The 25782-nt window shown below is 41.8% G+C and overlaps 1 protein-coding gene across 3 annotated transcripts in view; it reads right to left on the reverse strand.

Moving 5' to 3' along the window:
• Positions 1-25782, reverse strand: part of kifap3a (kinesin-associated protein 3a) — a 212305-nt gene that overhangs the window by 144736 nt on the left and 41787 nt on the right. For all 3 annotated transcript variants that reach the window (XM_072573970.1, XM_072573968.1, XM_072573969.1), the window contains exons 3-4: positions 11578-11732; positions 1072-1127 (exon numbers count right to left, since the gene is read on the reverse strand). In XM_072573970.1, coding sequence (XP_072430071.1) covers positions 1072-1127; positions 11578-11732 — 211 coding nt within the window. The remainder of the gene's footprint in view (positions 1-1071; positions 1128-11577; positions 11733-25782) is intronic.

The raw sequence follows: 25782 nt of genomic DNA on the forward strand, positions 1-25782 counted from the left end.
AGGAAGGGTTTAGAGGGATATGGGCCAAATGCTGGCAAATGGGACTAGATTTATTTAGGATATCTGGTCAGCATAGATGAAAGAGTCTGTTTCCGTGCTGTGTATCTCTATGGCTACCTGCAAGAAGCAGAGCAGTAACATACCAATGCTCCTTTAACAGCACTCTCCATGTCAGTAACCTGGGGAGACAAGGTCAGGAGATGCATAGAAGCACCATCAGCTGCAAGCCCCCCTCCAAGCCACACACCATCCTCATTTGGAGCTACATTGCCTTTCCTTTCATGTCATTGGCTCAAAGTTTGAGAACTTTCTTCGAAACAACATTGTGGATGTCCCTCCAGAAAAGGCTGCAGCAGTTCAAAGCAGCAACTCACCAGCAATTTTTCAAGGTCATTGAGGAACAGAAAATAAATGCTTTACCAGATAGTTCCAGAAAAATCCTTTGAATACTTTAGTAAAAAGAAAAATGCTATTTTGTCACAAGTGTTGAAACAGCATTTCATTTCCCCGAAACTTGAACTTTAGACTTTCTGGAATCTATTCTACAGAGGCTAGTTCAAATAACTAAAGTGTATGTTTATAATAAACAACATACAATCAAGATAATACTCTGGATTTTAATCAATATTTGATTAGTTTTGCATTATAAATTGATCTGAATTGATTCTACCGGCCAGTTGAAAAGAATGTGATACGTTCAATATTATTATCTGTTTTATTTCATACTCCTCAATGTATTCTGCATGTATTTAACACAAAGACAACATCTAATGATACTTGAATTAAGAGTAATTTGATTGGTTTATCTACATGGTATCAATTTTATTCTGAGAAAGTTGCTTTTCTTTTCTTTCAGGCACTGGCTGAGCCACGGTGCATTTTAAGTTTTTGATCATTTATCAATACAGAATTGACTTCAAATTGTCTACAATAAATGATGAATAACAATCACAACTATTGAATGTTTTATCACAATAGATACTCTGCATAACTCTCTTACTTTGCAAATTATTTGTGCAACATATAGTTAGAAAATTTCATTCACTTCAGTGCACTTTATTTGTCACTCACTTCCATTCCTTCAAAAGGAGGTGGGTCCTTTAGTTTGCTGATCTTCTCTCGCTTTTCTGAAAACCAAAGTTAATAGATCTTAGCTTATGCAAGAAACACAATCATGGTAAAGCTCAAAGACCAAATAAGAGATGATTATAAAAGGCTCTTGCTTATAAAGTACAGAGCGTCTTGTCCTCATTCTTCCACCACACTTTATACTTCCCTCCTGCATTAGAGCTTCCAAATTACATCACTTCACATTTGTCCAGATTAAACTCCACCTGCTATTTCTGTGCCCAAGTCTATAGCCTGTCTCCTGCTGTATCTTCTGGGTATCCTCTTTACTATCCACAGCTCCCCCAATCTTTGTTTCATTCAAAACCTGATTCAGAGCCACCTACATTCTCAACCAAATTATTTACATATTGAAAATAATAGGAGACCCAGCACTGAATCCCTGTGGAACACCACTGATCGCAGATCTTCAACCTAAAAAACACTCTTCCACTGCTACTCATCTATAAGCCAGTTCTGTATCCATCATATCAGCTCACCATGAATGCTAAATCACCTTGCCCTCTCATTTTTGCCACTTCCTCAAAAACTCAATAGTTTGTGAGACACCACCTTCTCCACACAAAGTCATGCTGCCTTTCAGTAATAAGCTGCTATTTTTCCAAATGTGAGTAAATCCTACCTGAAACCCTCACATGTTCAACAGATTAAAGCCATTTAACACCAAAATAACTATACAACTTACCACCCCACTCAGCTAGCCCCAAAATCCCCAGACCCAACCTTACTGTAATGTACCACCCAATTCCCTTCCAACTGGGCCAGGTACCATCATTCAGTGCTTTCCAACAAATCCTACACCAGCCCCAAAACTAAAGTTACTCACACCCCTATCTGACAACTCCTTCCAACTCAACAAGTCCCTGATCCATCTCATTCACCAGGTGGAAAAAAAATCAAAAGACAGAGTCATAGAGTCATAGAAATGTACAGCATGGAAACAGACCTGTCGATCTAATCTGTCCATGCCGACCAGACATCCCAACCCAATCTAGTCCCACCTGCCAGCACCCGACCCATATCCCTCCAAACCCTTCCTATTCATATACCCATCCAAATGCCTCTTAAATGTTGCAATTGTACCAGCCTCACCACTTCCTCGTACCACCCTCTGAGAGAAAAAGTTGCCCCTTAGGTCTCTTTTATATCTTTCCCCTCTTCCTAAACCTATGTCCTCTAGTTCTGGACTCCCTGACCCCAGGGAAAAGAATTTGCCTAATTACCCTATCCATGACCCTCATAATTTTGAAAACCTCCAGAAGGTCACCCCTCAGCTTCTGATACTCCAGGGAAAACAGCTCCAGCCCATTCAGCCTCTCCCTATAGCTCAAATCCTCCAACTCTGGCAACATCCATATAAATCTTTTCTGAACCCTTTCAAGTTTCACAACACCTTTCCAATAGCAAGGAGACCAGAATTGCATGCAATAGTCCATCAGTGTCCTAACCAATATCCTATACAGACGCAACATGACCTCTCAACTCCTGTACTCAATACTCTGACCAATAAAAAAAAGCATACCAAATGCCTTCTTCAATATCCTATCTACCTGCGACTCCACTTTCAAGGACCTATGAACCTGCATTCCAAGATCTCTTTGTTCAGCAACACTCCTTAGGACCTTACCATTAAGTGTATAAGTCCTGCTAAGATTTGCTTTCCCAAAATGCAGCACCTCGCATTTATCGGAATTAAACTCCATCTGCCACTTCTCAGTCCAATAGCCCATCTGGTCAAGATCCTGTTGTAATCTGAGGTAACCCCTTTCGCTGTCCACTACACCTCCAATTTTGGTGTCATCTGCAAATTTACTAACTGTACCTCTTATGCTCGCATCCAAATCATTTATGTAAATGACAAAAAGTAGAGGACCCAGCACCGATCCTTGTGGCACTCCACTGGTCACAGGCCTCCAGTCTGTGGGTCACAACCCTCCACCATCACCCTCTGTCTTCTACCTTTGAGCCAGTTCTGTATCCAAATGGCTAGTTCTCCCTGTATTCCATGAGATCTGACCTTGCTAACCAGTCTCCCATGGGGAACCTTGTCGAACGCCTTACTGACGTCCATATAGATCACATCTACCGCTCTGCCCTCATCAATCCTCTTTTACTTTCTCAAAAAACTCAAGTCTTAAGCTCATTTGCTGGAATTGAAAAGGAAGGATTTGAAGGCAAGAAGGTCAAATCAAACATTAGATCAAGACATGACCCAGATACTTGTTTATTAGGTGTGTCATTGAGTCATGGAGATATACAGCATTGAAACATACCCTTCAGTTCAACTTATGCATGTCGACTAGATATCCCACAAATTGATGTAGTCCTATTTGCCTCTGTTTGGCTCATTTCATTCTAAACCATTTCTATTCTTGTACCCATCCAGATGCCTTTTGAATGTTGTAATTCTATCATCCTGCACCACCTTCTCTGGCAGCTTGTTCCATACATGTATCACCCTCTCTGTGAAAACGTTGCCCCTCAGGTTCCTTTTAAATCTTTTCCCTTCTCACCTTAAATCTATGCCCTCTAGTTTTTGGACTCTCTGACCCTGGGAACAAGACCTGGCTCGAAGGTAGAAGACAAAGGGTGGTGGTGGAGGGTTGTTTTTCAGACTGGAGGCCTGTGACCAGCGGAATGTCACAAGGATCGGTGCTAGGTCCACTACTCTTCGTCAATTATATAAACAATTTGGATGTGAACATAGGAGGTACAGTTACTAAGTTTGCAGATGATATCAAAATTGGAGGTGTACTGGGCAGCGAAGGAGGTTACTTCAGATTACAACAGGATCTTGATAAGATGGGTCAATAGGCTGAGGAGTGGCAGATGGAGTTTAATTTAGGTAAAAGTGTTACATTTTGGGAAAGCAAATCTTAGCAGGACTTATTCACTTAATGTCTCGATTAGAGTGGTGCTGGAAAAGCACAGCAGGTCAGGCACCATCCAAGGAGCAGGAAAATCGGCGTTTCGGGCAAAAGCCCTTCATCAGGAACGAAGGCAGGGAGCCTTCGGGGTGCAGAGATAAATGGGAGGGGGTGGGGCTGGGGAGATGGCAGCCAAGAGTACAATGGTGGATGGAGGTGGGGATGAAGGTGATAGGTCAGAGGGCGGAGCGGATAGGTGGGAAGGGCGATTGGCAGGTAGGACACATCATGAGGATGGCGCTCAGCTGGAAGGTTGGACCTGGGGTAAGGTGGGAGAGGGAAAATGAGGAAACTGGTGAAGACCACACTGATGCCCTGGGGTTGAAGTGTTCCAAGGCGGAAGATGAGGCGTTCTTCCTCCAGGCATCGGTGGAGGCGGCCCAGGACCTGCATATCCTCGGCAGTGTGGGAGGGGAAGTTGAAATGTTGGGCCACGGGGCTGTGGGGTTGATTGGTGCGGGTGTCCCGGAGATGTTCCCTAAAGCGCTTAATGGCAAGGTCCTAGGGAGTGTTGCCAAACAGAGACACCTTGGAGTGCAGGTTCATAGCTCCTTGAAAGCAGAGTCTCAGGTAGATAGGATAGTGAAGGCGATGTTTGGTATGCTTTCCTTTATTGGTCAGAGCATTGAGTATAGGAGTTGGGAGGTCATGTTACGGTTGTACAGGATGTTGGTTCGGCCATTTTTGGAATATTATGTGCAATTATGGTCTCCTTCCTATCGGAAGGATGTTGTGAAACTTGAAAGGGTTCAGAAAAGATTTACAAGGATGTTGCCAGGGAGGAAGAATTAAGCTATAGGAGAGGTTGAATAGGTTGGACTGTTTTCCCTGGAGCATCAGAAGCTGAGGGGTGACCTTATGGAGGTTTATAAAATCATAAAGGACACCAATAGGATAAACAGACAAGGTCTTTTCCCTGGGGTGGGGTGGTGTCTAGAACAACAGGGTGAGAGGGGATAGATATAAAAGAGACCTAAGGGGCAACTTTTTCATGCAGAGGGTGGTTATATATGCAATGAGCTGCCAGAGGGAGGCTAGGAAATTGCAGCATTTAAAAGGCAGTTGGATGGGTATATGAATAGGACGGGTTTGGAGGGATATGGGCCGGATGCTGGCAAGTGGGACTAGATTCAGTTTTGACAAAAGGGTCAGTTAGATTCGAAACGTCAGCTCTTTTCTCTCCTTACAGATGCTGCCAGACCTGCTGAGATTTTCCAGCATTTTCTCCTTTGGTTTCAGATTCCAGCATCCACAGTAATTTGCCTTTATCCAGGGACTAGATTCAGTTGGGATATCTGGTCAACATGGATGAGTTGGACCGAAGAGTCTGTTTCTGCGCTGTACATCTCTGTGACTTTGGCTATTCACCACGCCCTTTACGATTTATAAATCCCTATAAGGTCACCCCTCAGCCTCCGACACTAGGGAAAAATAGTCCAGCCTATTCAGCCTCTCCCTGTAGTTCAAACCATCCAAACCTGGCAACACCTTTTTAAATCTCTTCTGAACCTTTTCAAGTTTAATAACACCTATCTCTTAATTAGTTGAAGCCTATTTGATTCTCATTTTACACAGTATACATATTAGTGGCAAAGTTAACATAATACATAAAAGTAACAAATAATTGAATGATAAATACTGTAATTGATTAAAAACTCATTAAGAATGGCAACACAGGTGATATATCAAATCTACCGAGTGTGTTCAAGGATATCACTGCATTCTGGAGCAAGCATATTTGCAGTAAATGTGTGAAGTTCAAGCAGCTTTGACTCAGAGTTTGAGCTGATGACAGAATTATAGACACTATGATGCATCAGGCAAGTGGAACGTTATGTGGATTCTTTATGTCACACCTCTGACGACAGGGTGTTCTGATATGGTCAATGGTCAATGATATGGTCAACAGGCAAGTGACACATACGACAGAAGTGCAGGAGTGTCAGCCTCTTCAATCATCTAAGCAGTTTGAGATTGTCTCAACACCCTATGGCTGAGAAATGGGACTATGGCACAAATGAACAAAATGACCATGATACTGCGTTACAAGATGCCATTCAAGCACAGGAAGCCATGAGGAATGCAGCGGCAGTAGGGGACAACATAGTTGGGAATTGCTGTGTTGCCTGTACAGTGCCAAGGTTCAGGACATCTGTTCTGGCCTGGCTAGGCCAAATGGACCGTCCATTTGTGCCTCGTCATTTTTCCAATGTGACATCCAGCATTGTATAAATAACTGCTGCAATTTACTCTGACAGCTTACTCCCCACAAAGTATTAACAAAGACCTACTCAGAAATCAAAATAGCTGAACTGAAGCACCAATATGTCTTCACCATGTAGTCTATAACTGGTACAACACTAGATCTGCTGACAGATGGGCATAGACCAAGTTTAAATGCTTTGCCTTTGACAGCAATGTTTGACATCTCCACCTGACATGTCACTGTTACAAACAGGCCCAGATTTGTGCCACCACTCACCATTTTTGGTGATAAGACATAGCAAATTCTCAGCATTCCTCCAACGATATCCAAATAATTAAACAGTTCAGTTGTTCTGGGATATAAATACTAGCCCACTAAGCTTTCGGCCCACATTGGTCATTTCAATTTGTTTCCAAACAAGGGCATGCTTTGTTATGATGCACATTTCATCAACACGAATTTGCTGAAACACAATTGACGAATTGGGTATGCTGTTTCTACAGCACAAACTTGTAAAACATGTGTTGGCTGTATTGTGATTATATGCCGACACTTAAAGCACTGTTTCTAACAGAACATTGCGTTACAGAAGAACTGACTATTGAAAATCCTTATCCTCTTCTACCATGTGAAAAACAGCTTTTGAAAAGTCAACTATCAAAAACATTTTGAGTACTTGATAGGGTTTCCTATGGGCTCAGGCTAACTTGCTTGGATTTTTAATACTTTTGTTTAAATTGGAAGTGCTGAATACATTGCTGAGGGAACAGGTGGGGCATAAATTCTTCTTTCAAGGTGGCAAGAACAATGGAAAGCAAGTTGAATTAATTGGGCGAGAATAATCAAAACGTTGAGAGAAATTCTCACAATTAAGTTTGCCTTTCTTCGATGGAGACATCAAATTAAGTCTATCTCATTAACTTACCCTTATGCTGCTGCTGTAAAATCAGTGGGGATTGTGCGCTCCATAATGAAAGATTACAGCAAGCCATAGTCACTCAAGCCTCAATATGAGGAAAGCGCAGATTCAGCAAGAGCATAGAATCCTTGAAAGAGATTGGCCACATAGGTGCAGAGGGCACAATAACAGTAAAGTGACTCAACAAAAAGAGGGAGGTTATAGGGTAATTGGTGCCACAAAAATGAGAATTGAAAAGAATGGCTGGTAGGTTGTGGACCAGAACCAGAGTTTGCAGTTCACTCACAAAAATGCAAAGTTGGAACTTCCCAACTAATTTTTCCGAAATCAATAAGGTCAAAAACTGAAACAAAGCACTTTTGAAGTGGGAGCAGTAATTAGCTTTCTTCAAAGGAGGCGGAGTGTAGCACAGGAATGTGAGCCCAAGGGGCCATGCACTCATCAAGTGATTAAACAATGCTAGCCATCTGCCTTCAATACACAGTTAATCTTCAAGTCAACATTCTTCAAATAATCCAATTCAGACATGCAGTCATGAAGGACTCATTAGGAGTACTAATGCCCACTGATTGCTGCCTTGAAATCCAGTTCAAAAATACTCCATGTAAAAAGTCATTTGCCAACACAGCCTCATTCTCGCAATGGGCCAAGGCATACACCCCAAAAGAATTTTAACTCTCCACGTAGCAGCTGCCTTCCCTGACAAACAACAGTAAGCCTGCTATTCTTTTATTATTAACGTGGAATTCATGTTACAGGATGGCACATGAGAAAAAATGAGCAATTGTCTAGCAGAGTGACATGTAATGCCTGGGAGAAGCTAGCGATAGGCCAGAGCTTGGAGTAGACTTTTTGCTAAAGCCAGAAGTTGGGGGCAAGGGGGAGGGGGTGGGAGCAAGGTGGGTGGTGAGGGGTGGAGGGCAAGGAAGGAAGAGGCTGCAAAGATCTATGCCATTTCAAACCTGTCAAAGATACACCCCACTAACTAGGAGCTGGGAAAACTTGAAATGACTGAGATAGTCAATGATTTGCAAACAAATGTGGCATTTCAATCATCTCCAACTGTTTGTGATCATGATGAATTGGGCAATGCAATGAATCCTTGCATGAGTATTTCAGAAGCAATGAGGGCAGGACGAGTTAGTAGCTACAGACAATGAAGTGCACAAGACATTTATCTGTGTAAAGTTAAAAATCACACAACACCAGGTTACAGTCCGACAGGTTTAACTGGAAGCACACTAGCTTTCGGAGCGACGCTCCTTCATCAGGTGATTGTGGAGAGCTCGATCGTAACACAGAATTTATAGCAAAAATTTGCAGTGTGATGTAAATGAAATTATACATTGAAAAATTGATTGTCTGTTAAGCTTTTCATCTGTTAGAATACAGTGATAGTTTCACTCCTTTCACGTGTAAATCACAAAACCCTTTTCTTCAAAAGTTGCATTCTTGGGTTAGCTGTTAACAATGGTGATCGCTAGACAATATGTTGAAGGTGTTAGCCCCCTGTGTTCTCTGTCTATGACCTGATGTTTAGATTGATTCTAATCTAAAAAGTGAGATAACAGAGTTTTACATAAATTCATGCATTTTTTGAGCTCAGAGTTCTACATGAATGTATGCAGTTTTTGAGCACAGTGCAATGTAACTCTGCAAGTACAAATTCACCACAGAAAATATATGTGTGTATGTGGGTCTTTGTCTGTCTGTCTGGGGTGGGGGTTGTGAGTGCGAGAAAGTGTGTGTGTGTGTAGTGAGTGCAGAGTGTCTTAAGTCTGTGAGGGGGTGCATGTGAGTGTGGGAGTGTGTGTGTGGATGTCTGTGTGCGCGTCTGTGTGTAGGAATATCTGTGTGTCTGTGTAGTGCAATGGTGATCACCTGTAATGTGACATGAACCCAAGGTCCCGGTTGAGGCCCTCCCTATGGGTACCGAACTTAGCTAACAGCCTCTGCTCAGCCACTTTCCTCTGCTGCCTGTCCCAAAGTCCACCTTGGAGGATGGTCACCCGAACGTCCGAGGCTGAATGTCCAGGACCACTGAAGTGTTCCCCAATTGGGAGGGAACCCTCCTGTCAGTTGATTGTTGTGCGGTGCCCATTCATCCGTTGTCATAGCCTTTGCTCAGTTTCCCCAATGTACCATGCTTCCGGGCATCCTTGCCTACAACGTATAAGATAGGCAACGTTGGCTGAGTCACATGAGTACCTGCCATGTAAAAGATGGGAGGTGTTCCCACGTGTAATAGTGGTATCTATGTCCACAATCTGACATGTCTTGCAGCATCCACCGGGACAGGGTTGTATGGAGTTGTCCTGAGAGCCGGGCAGCTTGCTACGAACAACTATTTGTTTGAGGTTTGACAGTTGTTTAAAGGCAAGTAGTGGAGGTGTGGGGAAAGTCTTGGTGAGGTGCTCATCCTCATTGATAATGTGTTGCAGGTCATGAAGAACATGGCGTAATTTTTCAGCCCCTGGAAAGTACTGAACAACGAAGGGTACCCTGTCAGTTGCAGCACGTGTCTGTCTCCTGAGGAGGTCATTACGGTTCCTTGCTGTGGCACGTCGGAACTGGCGGTCGATGAGTTGAGCATCGTACCCCATTCTTGTGAGGGCATCCTTGAGTACTTCCAGGTGTCCATCACGTTCCTCCTCATCTGAGCAGATCCGGTGTATGCGTAGGGCTTGTCCATAGGGAATGGCTGTTTTAATATGTTTTGGGTGGAAGCTGGAGAAGTGTAGTATTGTGAGGTTGTCTGTGGGTTTGCAGTAGAGTGTGGTGCTGAGGTGTCCGTCCTTGATGGAGACGCACGTGTCCAAGAATGAGACAGACAGTCGAGAGTAGTCCATAGTGAGTTTGATGGTGGGATGAAACTTGTTGATGTCACCGTGTAGTTTTACCAGTGACTCCTCGCCATGGGTCCAGAGGAAAAAAATGTCATCAGTGCACCTGGTGTACAATGTTGGTTGGAGATCCTGCACAGAGAAGAAATCTTGTTTGAACCTGTGCATAAAAATATTGGCATATTGGGGTGCAAATTTGGTCCCCTTGGCTGTTTCGTGTATCTGGATGAAGAATTGGTTGTCAAAGACGTTATGATCGAGGATAAAGCAGATGAGTTGTTGGATGGTGTTTGGAGACTGGCAGTTGTTGGTATTGAGTACTGAGGCTGTTGCTGCGATGCCATCCTTGTGGGGGATACTGGTGTAGAGTGCGGAAATGTCCATCGTGATGAGGAATGTTCCCGGTTCGACTGGTCCGTGGGTGCTGAGTTTCTGTAAGAAATCTGTAGTGTCGCGACAGAAGCTGGAGATCCCCTGTACAATATGTTTCAAGATGCCTTCCACATAGCCAGAGAGATTCTCACATATTTGTGTACGTGATGCTGAGCTTTGCAGTTCATCATACGTAAGGAAATGCAGCTTAGTGGCAGAGTTACAGTGATGGGTGTACAAGTATTAGGCAACAGAGAAGACTGTGTCATTTAGCCTTGTGCAGCCCAGCAGATCACTAACCTTGTGACACTGCTACTGTGGTTTCAATGAAAATGGTCAAGCAATCACATTGCCATCTCTGCCCCGGCTAGGCAAACCTGGTGGACTGGCCCCCTGATATGGTCAGCCATGAAGGGGCTGACCAAATCTGTAACCCACTCCAACAGTGCATGGAGGACAGTCACTGTAAACCTTGGGCCAGTTTGATTTTCTTCAGACTTATGGCTTGAGGCAACTGTCACAGGCTGATGGGCAATTCTAGGCTTGTCACACCTTATGTTGTGTCCAGCTGGCCATTCACTAAGGCCCCAGAGCTTCAAAACCCAGAAGGTCCTACCAGTGCTGAGATTCACAATGGAATTTGCCTAGTAACCATTAGCGCAACTTTCACTTGGGTAGATAATAAGAAAAACAAGTTAACTCACTCAACCACTGACAAATATTACACCGTTTAACTCATTCACCATCATTTTGTAACTCACATGGGAAAATTACACTTATGGTAAACTGACCGATCCACTAAAGCCTCTTGGGTTAATAACAGTCTCTGCTATATGAGGCTTTACAAAAAAGGCTCATTTGCTCCTATGTCACTCATATAGCATCACCAGCACTCACCAATTGATCTACTGTGCTTCAGAAGTAGATAGAGTTATTATTCATCAAATTGGTTTAAACCACTATAGAAAATGGACCTTTGTGCGAAGATCCAGCTCCAATGGAACAATGTAACTTCTCAAATCGATAAGATTTTTACGTACTAAATTTTACAGTTTTACAAAAGAACTCTAACTAAAACTGTAAATTATAAACTGCAATATATCCATGATAGATCTATGCAGGTTTCTAATTATTTGAAAACAATGGGCAAGCAATTCACCATGAGTTTCATAAGTGACTTACCTCTTCCTGGAGGACTTCCTCTGCGGTTCTGAAGATAATAAAGCAGCTGTTCCACCTCTGCCAGCTTACTTGGATGAATGAGCTTGCATTCTTCAACCACCTTTCGTGCCAGAGATGCAATGTCAGTGTTAGCATTCAGACTTTTCAAACGGATGCTGAAAAGGAGAAAACGTAGTGAGCATCTTCTATGAAAAGATTGCAGAGTTAATGGGCCATAATTTGGTAACAAACTCAGCAATGCTAATGACTCTCATCATAATTTATGGATAAGCTTTGCAGTGATTTCATGTGACAAATAATGAAAAGTTCAATTATTGTTCTACTTTTGAAAGTGGCATCTTAGTTTCAGCCACTCTGCTTTATTACGCCCCCATGGGATCTTGCACCAATTGCCCTTAAACCAACCACAGAAAATTAATGTTGATGATTACAAGTTTAACTATCCTTTTAGTAATGTGATATTAATGATTGCCATTCAATTTGACACCAAAAATTAATCAATGACAAGAATGGAGACTAATCTCGTCATGGTTTTTAAATTTTTCATTAAAAAAAGCTTTTCTTATGTCCCATCTCTTAATTTAATATTTCTGTCTAGATTTTATTTCCTGTAACTGATCTTATATTGAATTCAGTCCCTTTAATCCATTTTAAAATACTTCTTGGATAGCACAAAAACTAACTTCTGAACAACTGCAGCCGAGAATGAAACCATATCAATTTCAACAAACACAATTCAGCAGTGCTTCACAGAAGGCTCCACAGCACTAAGGATGTCGCTGTGAAAGAGAACAAACATCTGTAAACCAACTTCCCAGTTTGGCAAACATACCCACAAAAACTGCAACCTTTTGAATAATTAAGTAGGAATGTGAGGCACTAAATTTTGTACCAATTTTGCAACCAGATGATCACGTTGTGAGAGGCATTATTCTGCTTCCAAACAAACCTTAGTGAGGTCAGCATATTAAATTTTGATCTGTATCTGCCAAAAGTCAATACTTAGTGCGAGAAAATGAAATCTGAAGAAAACTCTTGTAAAGGCCTGCATTTTAAATTGGCATTGAAAACAGACTTTCAGTGTCCTTATGTATAGGGTATTTCTCAACATTGAAAAGGAGCATGCAACTTATCATACAGCCAAGAATCTGTCAGTTCACTACTTTTTTTTATTAAGTCTATCTAAAAACAAAAGTGAAGCAGATTTTTATTCCAGGACTTAAATTTACTCAAGGCTGTGAGTGATTAAGCCATAATTGAAAGAAAAAGTAGGAACTGCAACAGTAAAAAGTTTACTAATTAAAATAATACAAGCTATTGTTGCAAAACACTGGTAATAAATTAGATGAGTTTAACCTATATATTACCGCAGCCAAATGCCTTTTTCAAATTTAAGATTCCTTTAAAAATAATGCTTTCCAATTTGCTTTCAGAATAAATTGGAATTAATAAACGATGTAGTCATTATGACTGTAGATTCCAATGACTGATGCTTTTGAATTACTGACAGGTGTATCAAACATGTTTTGACATAACAAAGAAGATTGATAAGGCAGAGTAGTGGACCCTGTCTATATGGACTTCAACAACATGTTTGACTAGGTTCCGCACGGTAGACTAGTAGGCAAGGTTAGATCACATGGAATACAGGAAGAACTAGTCATTTGGATACAAAATTGGCACAAGGATAGGAGAGAAAGTAGTGGTGCAGGGTTGTTTTACGGACTTGAGGCCTGTGACTAGCGGTATGCCACAAGGATCAGTGCTAGGTCCACTTCTATTTGTCATTTATATAAATGATTTGGATGTGAATATAGGAGGCATGGTTAGTAAGTTTGCAGTTTACACCAATACTAGTGGTGTAGCAAACAACGAAGGAGGTTACCTCAGAGAATGACGGGATCCTCTTCAGATGGGCAAATGGAGTTTAATTTAATGTGAGGTGCAACATTTTGGGGGCAGGAGTTATACAGTTAATGGTAAGGTCCTGGAGAATGCTGTCAAACAAAAAAGAAACCTTGGGATGCTGGTTCATAGTTCCTTGTAAGTGGAGTCGCAGGTAGATAGTGGCATGCGTGCCTTTTTTGGTCACAGCATCGCATAGAGGAGTTGGGAAGTCATGTTGTGGCTGAACAGGACATTGGCAAGGCCACTTTGGAATAACACGTTCAGTTCTGGTCTCTCTGACAGGGGAAAGATGTTGTGAAACAATTCAGAAAACATTTACAAGGATGTTGCCAGGTTAGAGGATTTGAGCTATAGGGAGAGACTGAACAGGTTGGGGTTTTTTTCCTCTGAAGCAGAGGCTGCGGGGTGACCTTATAGAAATCTATAAAATCTTGAGGTGCATGGTTAGAATGAATACTCAAGGTCTTTTCCCCAGGGTAAGGAAATCAAAAACTAAAGGGCATAGTTTAAGGTGACAAGGGAAAGATTTAAAAGGAACCCAAGGGGCAACGTTTCCACAGATGGTTGTGCATGTATGGAATGAGCTGCCAGAGAAGGAGGAAGAGGTGGAGGAGACTGGTAATGATTACAACATCTGGATGGGTACATGAGTAGGAAAGGTTTAGAGGGATATGGTCCAAATGCTGGCCAATGGGATAAGATTAATTTAGGATATCTGATCGGCATGAATGACTTAAACGGAAGGGTTTGTTTCCATGCTGCATATCTCTATGATCCTAAATATGATAGCACGTGCTTCGCCAGCATTGCAACTTAACCTGATGGGATCAAATACTGATCTCTAAACATTGACATTTGTATCGTGCTGCTTTTCCTTCAATAGTATTATGAATTCAGTAGAGAACGGTAATGTGGTTTGTTTTGCAACTAAATGAATGCAATGATAAGTGCTAACCTTCCCAAGGACACTTGCGTCGCAAAAACAAAATTTAAAAATCTGGTATCATCGCTGGGTAAGTACCTGTTTGGAAGGATTCAACAGTTGCCAATTGATGAACAATTTTGTCTTAAATGATTGAACCCCTAACACCAAAACACTGCTCTGTTATGTCCTTGTGGCAGTCATATTTGTATGACTATAATTATAAATGATATTTTTCCTGTAAGGAACTTACAGAAGTTAATGTCTATTAGCAAAACACTTTGCAATGTGTTGTTTGCTCTGACACTACTGAATGTGTTTTAACATGACAATTAAAGCCTAAAATGAGATCAAGAACCAGTCTATAATTTCTGAAATATGCAAGGATCCATTGCAAGCTTGGAATAAATTCAAATTGAACACAATGTACATCATAGAAAACAAAAGTATGTTATTCCAAGAGAAGACTTCTTGCTTTGACTACATATTTGTTTTGACTTTTAAAAATGCCTAATTCTAAATGCCCACATCCCATGAAGAAAATAGAATAAAAACCACGAAATTGCTCTACTCATCTTAAATAAACAGAACCTTTCCTCTGGGCCTCTAGAGATTAAAATTAAAAGTAAAACAAAAAGCAACCAACAGGACTGTGTGCACAAATATAAGGTTGAAGGCTTTGATTTGCAACATATGGAGATGACAAAGGACTTCAAACTATTACTGCCGCTTACAATACTTCACGGGAAATGGCGTAATCTCCTTGCTACATGCATTTTTCAGGTTACTAAAATCCTGCTTTTTGGAGACATCAGTTTAATGTAATCCACCATTATGCACGAAAAACAAATAATTATGAAACAAATCAAGCCCAAAATTCCTGTCTTTTCAAATTTCAAGAAAATAAAGTCATCTTGAAAGAAATGTGAAAATCAAGAGTTGAGAATCGCAGACTATTCTATTTCCTCACAAATATGCACACCCTCAGGAAGTGCACGATCAAACTACAAATGAGTTTCCTCCTAAGCTGAATCAACTACTTCCCATAGTTTTCAACTGCATTTGTTTATGCAATAGTTTTACAGATTTAAATAGGTAACTTTTAAAATTTTGTTTTTATTTTGAGCTTGAATTCAACCTTTTTTTCTTTTTGGTACCTTAGTAATCTCTGTTATCCCTTTAATCAATGTGGGCATTCTACTTTTATGCAGCTTGACTCTCGTGCCCAAAATTCCCCATGCAATTTACATAACCTGCAGTTCACAGTCATACCCCTTGTGACTTGAACTGAATATCTTTGTCTTTTGCTGTGTTCCTCCAATTTCTCCAAGGATCGAAGAGGCACAGTTTGCTTTGAATTTTAAAATGGTTTATAATATTGTTTTAGGTTCTTAACTACACTCCTTATGCCTCAAGAGCATCTTCATTTTCTGAAGCACATCTTTGATAATAACTAGCCACTGGATCCATTCTTTTCTAACTTAGAATTCTCATGTTTAGAAGCTGCAAAGCAACAGATTTCATTTCAATTTTTAATTGATTAGTTTATTAGAAAATAACAATTAACAAGTGTATCTACAGAAGGTATTTCAGCAGATATGTACTTGACTAGAAGTAATGAAATAAAGTATGGCTTTCCACATCTGCACCAATATGTAATTTCATAATTGACCTTTGTTTATATAATTGTACCAGTTCTCGGAGCAAATTGACCTGACTAATACTCACTTCAAGTCTACAACAGTTCCTTTAACTGGGTGAAAGTGAGTACTGCAGATGCTGGAGATTAGAGTCAAGAATAGAGTGGTACTGGAAAAGCACAGCAGGTCAGGCAGCATCCAAAGAGCAGGAAAATAGACGTTTCGGGCAAAAGCCCTTCATCAGTAATGCGGCTGGGAACCTCGGGAGTGGAGACACGGTGGGGGAGGGGGAGGGGGTTAAGTGGGGAGGAACCACAGAGGGGCGTGGAGACATGGGGGGAGGAACAGAATGGGGGGGTGAGCAGGAGGACACAGGGGAGGGGTGAGAGGGAGGATGGGTGGGGGGGTGGGGGGCGGGTGGGAAGAGGTGGAGTTGGGGTGGGGTGGGGAGGAACACTTCAGCGGTCAGGGAGATTCGGCCTTGGATCTTCAGGCAACCATCCTCCAAGTCGGACTTCGGAAAACGCAACAATGCAAAGTGACCAAAGGCTGATTGCCAAGTTCAGTACCAGTGAGGATAGCCTCAACCAGGACCTTGGGATTATGTCACACAACAGGTGACCGCACTACACTATACACTCTCTTTCACACAGACCTTCTCTCTCTCACACACACCCCACATACTCACCCATGCGCACACCATCTCACAGACATAAACTCCATCTCCACTCCCTCACCCCGCCACCCCCCTCACCCACCCCCACCCCCCACACACACACAAAGTCTATGGGACAAATTTGTATTTGTAGAATTGAAGCCAAAGACAAACACGACATCTGGTGTTGTTTTGTACATTTTTGCTAGTTTTTCCCTAATTTCTGTCTTAGTAACTGTGGGTTTGCCAGGATGGAGAACAAATACATTCTATTTTGTTCAAAAAGCACAATCTGTAATGCAGTCAATATTTTTATTATCCATGTGACTTTTTATAAACTTCTACGTTGGAAATAGAATCAGTCTGACTCAAAATTAGAATACATACAGATTCTAACCTCACACTTCTATTGCATTGTCTGAGCTGAGATGTCACTTTTTTTTAGTATAAAACATTAAGTTATCTCAAGAACGTGACTTTAAAAAACGTTTTTGGATTTACTTATTAATGAATCAAAACCTGCAACCCATTCTGAAAGACGAAAGACCTAACAGCAATCTGTACGTTCAATATATCGCATCAGTGCGTGAAACCATGATCTTTTGCTATAAAGTCTGTGTCGTATAATCCTACTCCACTAGCTACCTTATGAAGGCACAGCACTCCAAAAGCTTGTACTTCCAAATAAACTTGGACTCAAAACGTTGTCATGGATGCTGTCTGAGCCGCTGTGATCTCCAGCACTTTGTTTTCAGAATGGATTCCAGCTTCTGCAGTAGCCCTTTGATCACTTTGGTGCTGATGCCTTCATATGCCAAGATGTGGAGGTGTTGGACTGGGGCGGACAAAGTTAAAAAATCACGCAACACCAGGTTATAGTCCAATAGGTTTATTTGGAAGTATTAGCTTTCAGAGCCCTGCTCCTTTATCAGGTAACTAGTTGGAAGCTGTTGGACTAGAACTTGGTGTTGTGATTTTTAACTTCATATGCCAAAGCTGTAATCTCTAGTATTCCCTCTCTAATCATCTCAACACTACCTGGTTCCCCTTTAAGATATTAAAACTTCTACCTTCCATAAAGTCTTTGATCATCTTCCCTAGTATCTCATGAAATTCTATTTTATAACACTGTCGCAGTACACCCTACAATTTTATTTACTAAAGATGCCACACAAACTTTTATATTGACCAAAGCGCTGGTAAATTTTGACATGCCATATACAAAATCTAATCTAAGAATACATTAAATACTAATCAATTGTATTTTACAAAATAGGAAAATAAATTCATTACATATTTTATTAATTTCATAAAAATGCTTCGATGCAAATTAAGATGATTAAGGTTAAGAGTTTCCAAGATCTGCCTGTTACTATTTTAATATCATTACTATGGATAAATATTACCTGCATTATTTAATTAAGCGATGAAAGATGATGGGAGATTAATAGTGTTAGACTAAGCCCATCAGACTTGTATTATGAAGATTAATCACCATAATAGCAAATGTTTCAACAAAATATTTGCTAATAACTAACTGAAAGAATTCCCTGTGCTGATCTGTCAGCAATGAGCTGGCTTTTACTTAAAAGCCACGATGGTTGGTTGAAAGTTCATTTCCTTTGAAATCTCTAAAGATTCTGACAAGAATTTTTGAATGCATCCCAAGAGATTTTCAGACTATGCAACACTCTTTCCACCCAATGAAGCACTCAGTGGAATAATCTGACCAATTACTATTACCAACTGCCAGTATTATGGGATTTAAGAGCACTGCTTTTACAACAGGAACACAAGCAGCTTCTTGAAGGTGCACAACGACTATTCAATCTCACATACCACCCCCAAGAAGTATCTCAGGGATCCATCAAAACTGATGAATAAAATTTGCATTTCATTCATCTTTCAACTGAACATCCTCCTAACAGATAATCTTTGCTAAACTCATACCTGAGTTTGACGCTTTAATACTCAGCGCACTAGACAAATGTTGCAAAGTCAAATAGCACATCAATTAAGATCAGAGAAAAGCAGAATATGGTGATCCAATTCAGCTAAATACAGAGCAAATTGGGCCTCCAGGAATAAAGTGAGGTCATCACCAACAGCAAAAAGATAGCACATTTTTTTTCCCGATTCATTTGCTAAGTTGCAGCAGCCAGCTCTCTGGAATCGACTCTCTCACCTTCTTCACCCTATCAATTCTCAAGGTTCTCGTTAAAACCGACATCATTCACTAAGCTCCTGGTCAACTGTCAGATTTTGAACTTAGGTACCTTCGTACACAAGATGGTACCGTAAGTGGCGACTTGTAAACTTTTCACTGTACTCATGTGAGTATGTGACAATAAATCTAATTCATAACATGTGGCTTGGTGGCAAATTGTGATGAAATTATTCTTTTGAAATTGATAACCCATCATACATTAAAGATGCTTTCTAATTCAGAATATAATCGTAAAATTGGCAACATGCCTAAGGAGAAGGTAGCAGATTGCCAAAGGTTTGGTCTGTCCAGGCCATCATCATTTTTCTTTTATTTTTCTCACTTTTGCTTTCAAACTGAGGGTTGAAGTTGAGAATTGAACTTTGAACAGCGGTTTGCTTTAAAACGAGGAAATAACAAAAGACAGATGTTTGCTGATGGCAACTGGCCTGAAAAAATAATACAGGTTAATTTCTGCTCTAAGCGAATGGAGATGTTGTTACGCTTAGGGGTGCAGCTGGTTGGATGTTTAATTGATCAATCAAGGGATGAATAGTGCTTACGAGCCAACCACAGAGATTGTTGGAAAATAGAGAAAACAAAGAGTGAACTAGTGTTGACTAGGTTTTGTTTTTGAAAATTTTGGACAGGAGCTAATTTTGGTTTTTGCTCTCTCCAGTTGTTCTCCAGTTATAGAGTTGCTGAAAGTTCTGAGAAAAGAATCATAGTCAACAAAAATAAATAAATCTCCAGACATCTGCAGAAAACTGTTTGAATTAACTGGTGACTTTGGAATTCAAGCAAGACAATCATGTGCCTGTAATATTACCCATCATACAAAGATTTCATGAAGATCAAGTATTCATCATTGAAATGGTATCAAACTAGCAAACTGCAACTGTTTCATTTGATAACAAATTAGCTTTGAGCAGTCTGTTGGTGTGACTGTCGGAGGTTTATGATCAAAGAGGTTTGGGCTAAGATCATAGATACCAATTAGATTGCCTTATGATTGATTTTTTTAAGGGACATACATAATAATTGTTCATTTTTATTTAAGTTATGAACTCTGTGTCCAAGATTTGTTATTTGTAAAGTCTGGTTATGAACAATTGAGCAATTTTAGGGTCAGGATGTTTTAAGTTCACTCACTGTGTTGCGAATTTAGTGATAATGAAGTTTTTAGTCTAGTTTGCTATCCCTGCGTTCTAATAGATCAAAGAACTGTTTTCCCTAGGATGAGAGCTGTCTTTAAGGAAAGATTGAGTTGAACAGGTCTAAATTCTTTCAAGTTTAGAAGACAGATTCAACTGCAGTGATACAAAGAAAATTTTTAGCCATTTGCACAGACTAGGTCACAAGCACTTTGGATTCAGAAGAGAATAAATTGCTTTATTCAAAGACTTCTGGATTTTTGGAATTCGCTATCCCAGAGTATACTCAAGACTGAGATCAATATGTTTTCGGAATGAAAGGATATTGGGTTAAGTTGGGAAAGTGGAAACAAAATAGAAGATCAGACTTGAACAGACGAACACACAAAACTGGGGCAAGGGGCTGTGTGGCCCATTCCTTTCCTATTTCTAAGTTCCAAGGAATGTCTTAAAGGAGGGTGGTGGTGGTGAGGCACCAAAGTAGCTAAACCTAACTCCACAAAGCTTACTGTCAGCAAAAATCTCTCATATACAATAATTAACCTTGCATCAATTGCTATTTGTAGAAGAGAATTTCAACTTCTACCAATCTTTGTGCAAACTATTTTGTGACTTCAGTCTTGAAAGATGTGACTATTTACAAAACTGTTCCCAAGACATTCTCACCCACCAGCAAAAACAGGTTGTCTCTATCTGCTCTATCTCCCCCTCAATATCCTGAAAACTTCAACCAAATCCATAAACTCTAACCCCAAAGCCATTAATCTTCTGAATTTTTAATAAACCTACAATCTTTACGTTTAACCCTTGGAGTCCAGGCATCATTCTGGTAAATCTGTACTGTCTCTCCTCCAAAACTGATATTCATTTCCAATGCGTAATCTGAGCACTATTCTCAACAATCCAGGTGTGATCTCACCAGATGTTTGTAAGGAAATAGGAAAATCACCCTCATCTTAACTCTCTCTTTATAAAGGCCAGCAATCTACTTGATTATTTTCTGTATCTGTTCATATAAAAATTTAAGTTACAATTGTCCCAAAGGACCAGGAGCTGCTCTCTCACAAGAGATACACTACTGAAGATGGTTTAATCTGCAGATCATCACACCTCAAGCAGGGGAAGACACTGAGAAAGTTATTCCTCCATGGTAACCTCAATTGTGCCAGAATTTAACTCATGTTGTTGGCTTCATTCTGCATCATAAACCAGCTATGCAGCCAACCTAGCTAACCCACATCTACCTGTTCACAGCATTTAAATAATGTGTACCTGGAGTTCAATGGATGACGGATTATATTGTTACTATTACATTGCTGTTAATGGGAGCTTCTTGTGCACAAACAGGCTGCAGGCTTAACTATATCACAACCAATAGCTGTAAATAACTAAGGTGCAACAATCCATCATTACGGAGAGTAGCCTGATTCCTTAGAAAATCACAATGCGATCCGGCTTATGCCTAGTTTATGAAAGGAGAGTAACGTTTAACTAATTTAAAGTCTTTTGACAAAGTAACATTCACTGTAAATAATTTTTACTGGTAAATGTAATTAATTTCCTAAAAACACATAATAAAGTGCCACATTAAAGGTTGCACAAGATAAGAGCACATTGTGTAGGGGTTACCTATCAACATGGCTAAAGACTTAATTAATGAACACTAAGCAGAGACTAAATGGCTCAGTGGTTAGCACTGCTGCCTCACAGCACCAGAGACCCAGGTTCGATTCCTGTTTCGGGTGACTGTCTGTGTTGAGTTGGGACGTTTTCCCTGTATCTGCATGGGTTTCCTCCAGGTGCTTCGGTTTCCTCTAACAGTCCAAAGATGTGCAGTTTAGGTGAACTGGCCAAGCTAAATTGCCCAGTCTTCAGGAATGTGTAGGTTAGGTCCATTAGTCAGGGGAAACGGTCTGGGTGGGATACTCGTCAAAGGGTTGATGTGGACTTCTTTGACCAAATGGCCTGTTTCCACACCATAGGGATTCTGTGAATCTAAACATAATGATATCTTTATCTGGTTGGCAAGCAGGAAGTAGTAAAATGCCACATATGAGTACTTACAACCTAAATCAATGATTTGGACGAGGAGACCAAATAGCTAAATTGGCAGATGACATTAAAATAGATAAGAAACTAAGCTGTCAAGAGGAAGCAAGAGTCTAAGGTACACAGACTGGTTAAGTGAGTGGGCAAAATTCTGGTTGATAAGCTATAATGTAGATAAATGTGAACAAGTCCACTTTGACAGAAAATACAGAAAGTTAATATACTAATTTAAATTTAGAGATTGCAGAACCTGGTGGTAGAAAGGGATTGGAATGTTCAAAGAACTGTGGCTGCAGGCAACCCACCCTAAAGCCCTCAGGAAAATTCACTCAGAGACAACCAGAGAAAAATCACCCCCACAAACAGAATGGAAGAAAATGCTGAGGAGCTGCCATTTCAATCACAAGCCAATTCTCTCTCACGCTTGCTACTGATAAATTCACAAGTGTGGTTCGAGGAACAGATAGGCAAGTGATGAAGTTAGTACTGGAATGCCCAGCTAGGAGAGGAGGAAAGCCAAAGCCTTTGGCCCTGAGGCAGCAGAGATGGCGGTGGTGGGGTAAGGTGGAAGAGTCTTCAGCAAGATGATGTTAGGAAGGTCACATTGCTAAGAATGGGAAGCAAAGGCCACCCCTTGCCAAAGTTGGGATAGTGAGTGGGAAGCAGCTTTTTCTCAAGGCCAAGCCGTGGAGTCAGGAATCAATCTTTGCCAAGGCTACAACAGGAGGCCACTTTTTGATGAAGTCATGACAGGGAACCACATGTAGCCATGCTTCGGAGACTATTCTTCAAGATCCACGAGTTCTGTCGGGGAGGGGGGGAGGGGGGGGGGGGGGGGGGGGGGGGGGAGGGGGGCTGTCTTGAAGGTTGCAAGGGGTGGGGGCCATAGTTACACAGCAAAAGGTAGAGGACCCAGCACCGATCCTTGTGGCACTCCACTGGTCACAACCCTCCACCACCACCCTCTGTCTTCTACCTTTGAGCCAGATCTGTTTTCAAATGGCTAGTTCTCCCTGTATTCCATGAGATCTAACCTCGCTAATCAGTCTCCCATGGTGAACCTTGTCGAACGCCTTACTGAATTCCATATAGATCACATCTACTGCTTTGCCCTCAGCAATCGTCTTTGTGACTTCTTCAAAAAACTCAATCAAGTTTGTGAGGCATGATGTCCCACGCACAAAGCCATGTTGACTATCCCTAATCAGTCCTTGCCTGAAACTTGAAATGGTTCAGAAAAGATTTACAAGGATGTAGCCAGGGTTGGAGGATTTGAGCGATAGGGAGAGGCTGAACTGGATGGGGCTGTTTTCCCTGGAGCATCGGAGGCTGAGGGGTGACCTTTTATAGAGGTTTACAAAATTATGAGTGGCATGGATAGGGTAATTGTTTTCCCTGGGGTCGGGGAGTCCAGAACTAGAGGCCATTGGTTTAGGGTGACAGGGGAAAGATATAAAAGAGACCTAAGGGGCAACATTTTCATGCAGAGGGTGGTCCGGGTATGGAATGAGCTGCCAGAGGAAGTGGTGGAGGCTGGTACAATTGCAACATTTAAGAGGCATTTGGATGGGTACATGAATAGGAAGGGTTTGAAGAGATATGGGCTGGGTGCTGGCAGATGGGACTAGATTGGGTTGGGATATCTGGTCAGCATGGACGGGTTGGACCGAAAGGTCTGTTTCCATGCTGTACATCTCAATGACTCTACGACTCTAAATAGGAGCTGAAGGCGGCCATTTGAACTGGCAAGCGTGCTGTGATTCAATATAATCATGGCTGATAATCCAACTGAATTTCTTACCATATTTTTTGATCCCTTTACCTCTGAGAACAATATCTAACTCGTTCTTGCAAACATTCAATTCTTTGACCTCAACTGCTTTCTGTCACAGAGAATTCCACAGGTGAAGAAATTTCTTTTTATCTCAGTCTAAATGACCTACACAATACAGATAGTTCTCATAGAGCAGGTTTTAGCAGACTGGTTTGGCTATTACAGTGCTGAAGAATGAGGGAACAGTATTTTTGAGAACACTTACCTCTGTTTAACAATAGTGTGGTTCCATCAGCAATCATTTCGCACATGCGCCAATGTCAGCTGCTATCACAGCAGGACAAGTACTGTGCTGTACATTCAGCAGCTTCATCGCAAAAATTAAACTAATGAATGTTCATTGTTCTCCCTCTGAGACAAGAATATTCTTCCATAATTCCTGTACAAGCTCTGGTATAATTTCTGCAGGACTGTATTACTCTTTTACATACCATTTGCTGTTCTAATATTTTCTTCTCGTGCATATCACACAACCTACTCAGAGATTTTTTTTGTTGCAAAAATGGAGGGGCACGGTGACAAGAATGCTAGCAGGAAGCATCCTGATGATAAATCTGCAGGTGGTGAACACAAATGAAAGGGTATAACACTGGAGGAGAAGCTAGATGATATACAGCGCTTTGAGCAAAAGGGGAGCATGCAGGTCAGGCAGCATTCGAGGAGCAGAAGAATAGACGTTTCGGGCATAAGCCCTTCATCAGGCATGAGGGTTGTGGGTCGACGCTGAAAGATAAATGGGAGGGGAGTGGGGTTGGGGGCAAGGTGGCTGGGAAAGCAATAGCTGGATGAAGGTGAGGGAGATGGTGATGGGTCAGAGGGGGGAGTGATGGACAAGTCCGGAGGGTGTGCCAAGTTGGAGGCTTGGGACTGGGATATTGTGGGGGGGACGGGAAACGAGGAAGCTGTTGAAACCCACTGTTATTCCCGTGTGGTTGCAGGGTGCCAAGGTGGAATAGGCGGCGTTCCTCCTCCAGGTGTTGGGTGCTAACGGTTTGGAGGAGGAGGAGGCCCAGCACCTGCATGTCCTTAACCGAGTGGGAGGGGGAGTTGAAGTGAAGTGTTCAGCTACGGAGCAGTGCGGTTGGTGGGTGCAGATGTCCCAGAGATGTTCTCTGAAACCATCTGGTGGTGGCCTATCTCTCTGATGTAGAGGTGACCACACCGAGTGCAATGAATGCAGTAGATAACATTGGTAGAGATACAGGCACATTTCTGATGGATGCGGAAAGGTCCTTTGGGGTCTTGGACGAGGTGAGGGGAATGGTGTGGGTGCAGATTTTGCACTTCCTGCGATGGCAAGGAAAAGTGCCAGGATTGGGGTGTGGGCTGGTGGAGGCCCACATCACTCCCCTCACCTCTGTCCTAGGCCCCAAGGGATCCTTCCACATCCATTAGAAATTTACCTATACCTTTACCAATGTCATCTACTGCATCCGCTGCACTCAGTGTGGTCTCCTCTACATGGGGGAGACAGGACATCTTCTTGCAGGTCGTTTCAAAGAACATTCCTGGGACACCCATCAACCCCATGTCTGAACATTTCAACTCCCCCCCCCCCCCCCCCCCACCCCCCAAGGGTCAAAGTCCTGGGCCTCCTCCACCGCCAAACTGTTTCTACCCAATGACAGGAGGAAGAACGCCTCATATTCCGCCTTGGGGCCCTGCAACCACACGGGATAAATGTGGACTTCAACAGCTTCCTCATTTCCCCTCCCCCCCACATTATCCAAGTCCCAAGCCTCCAACACGGCACAGCCCTCTGGACCTGTCCATCACCTCCCCCTTCTGACCTATCACGTTCGCCCTCACTGACCCATACCTTCTCCCTCACCTTCAT

Source organism: Chiloscyllium punctatum, chromosome 7 (genome assembly GCF_047496795.1).
Source record: "Chiloscyllium punctatum isolate Juve2018m chromosome 7, sChiPun1.3, whole genome shotgun sequence".
NCBI lineage: Eukaryota > Metazoa > Chordata > Chondrichthyes > Orectolobiformes > Hemiscylliidae > Chiloscyllium > Chiloscyllium punctatum.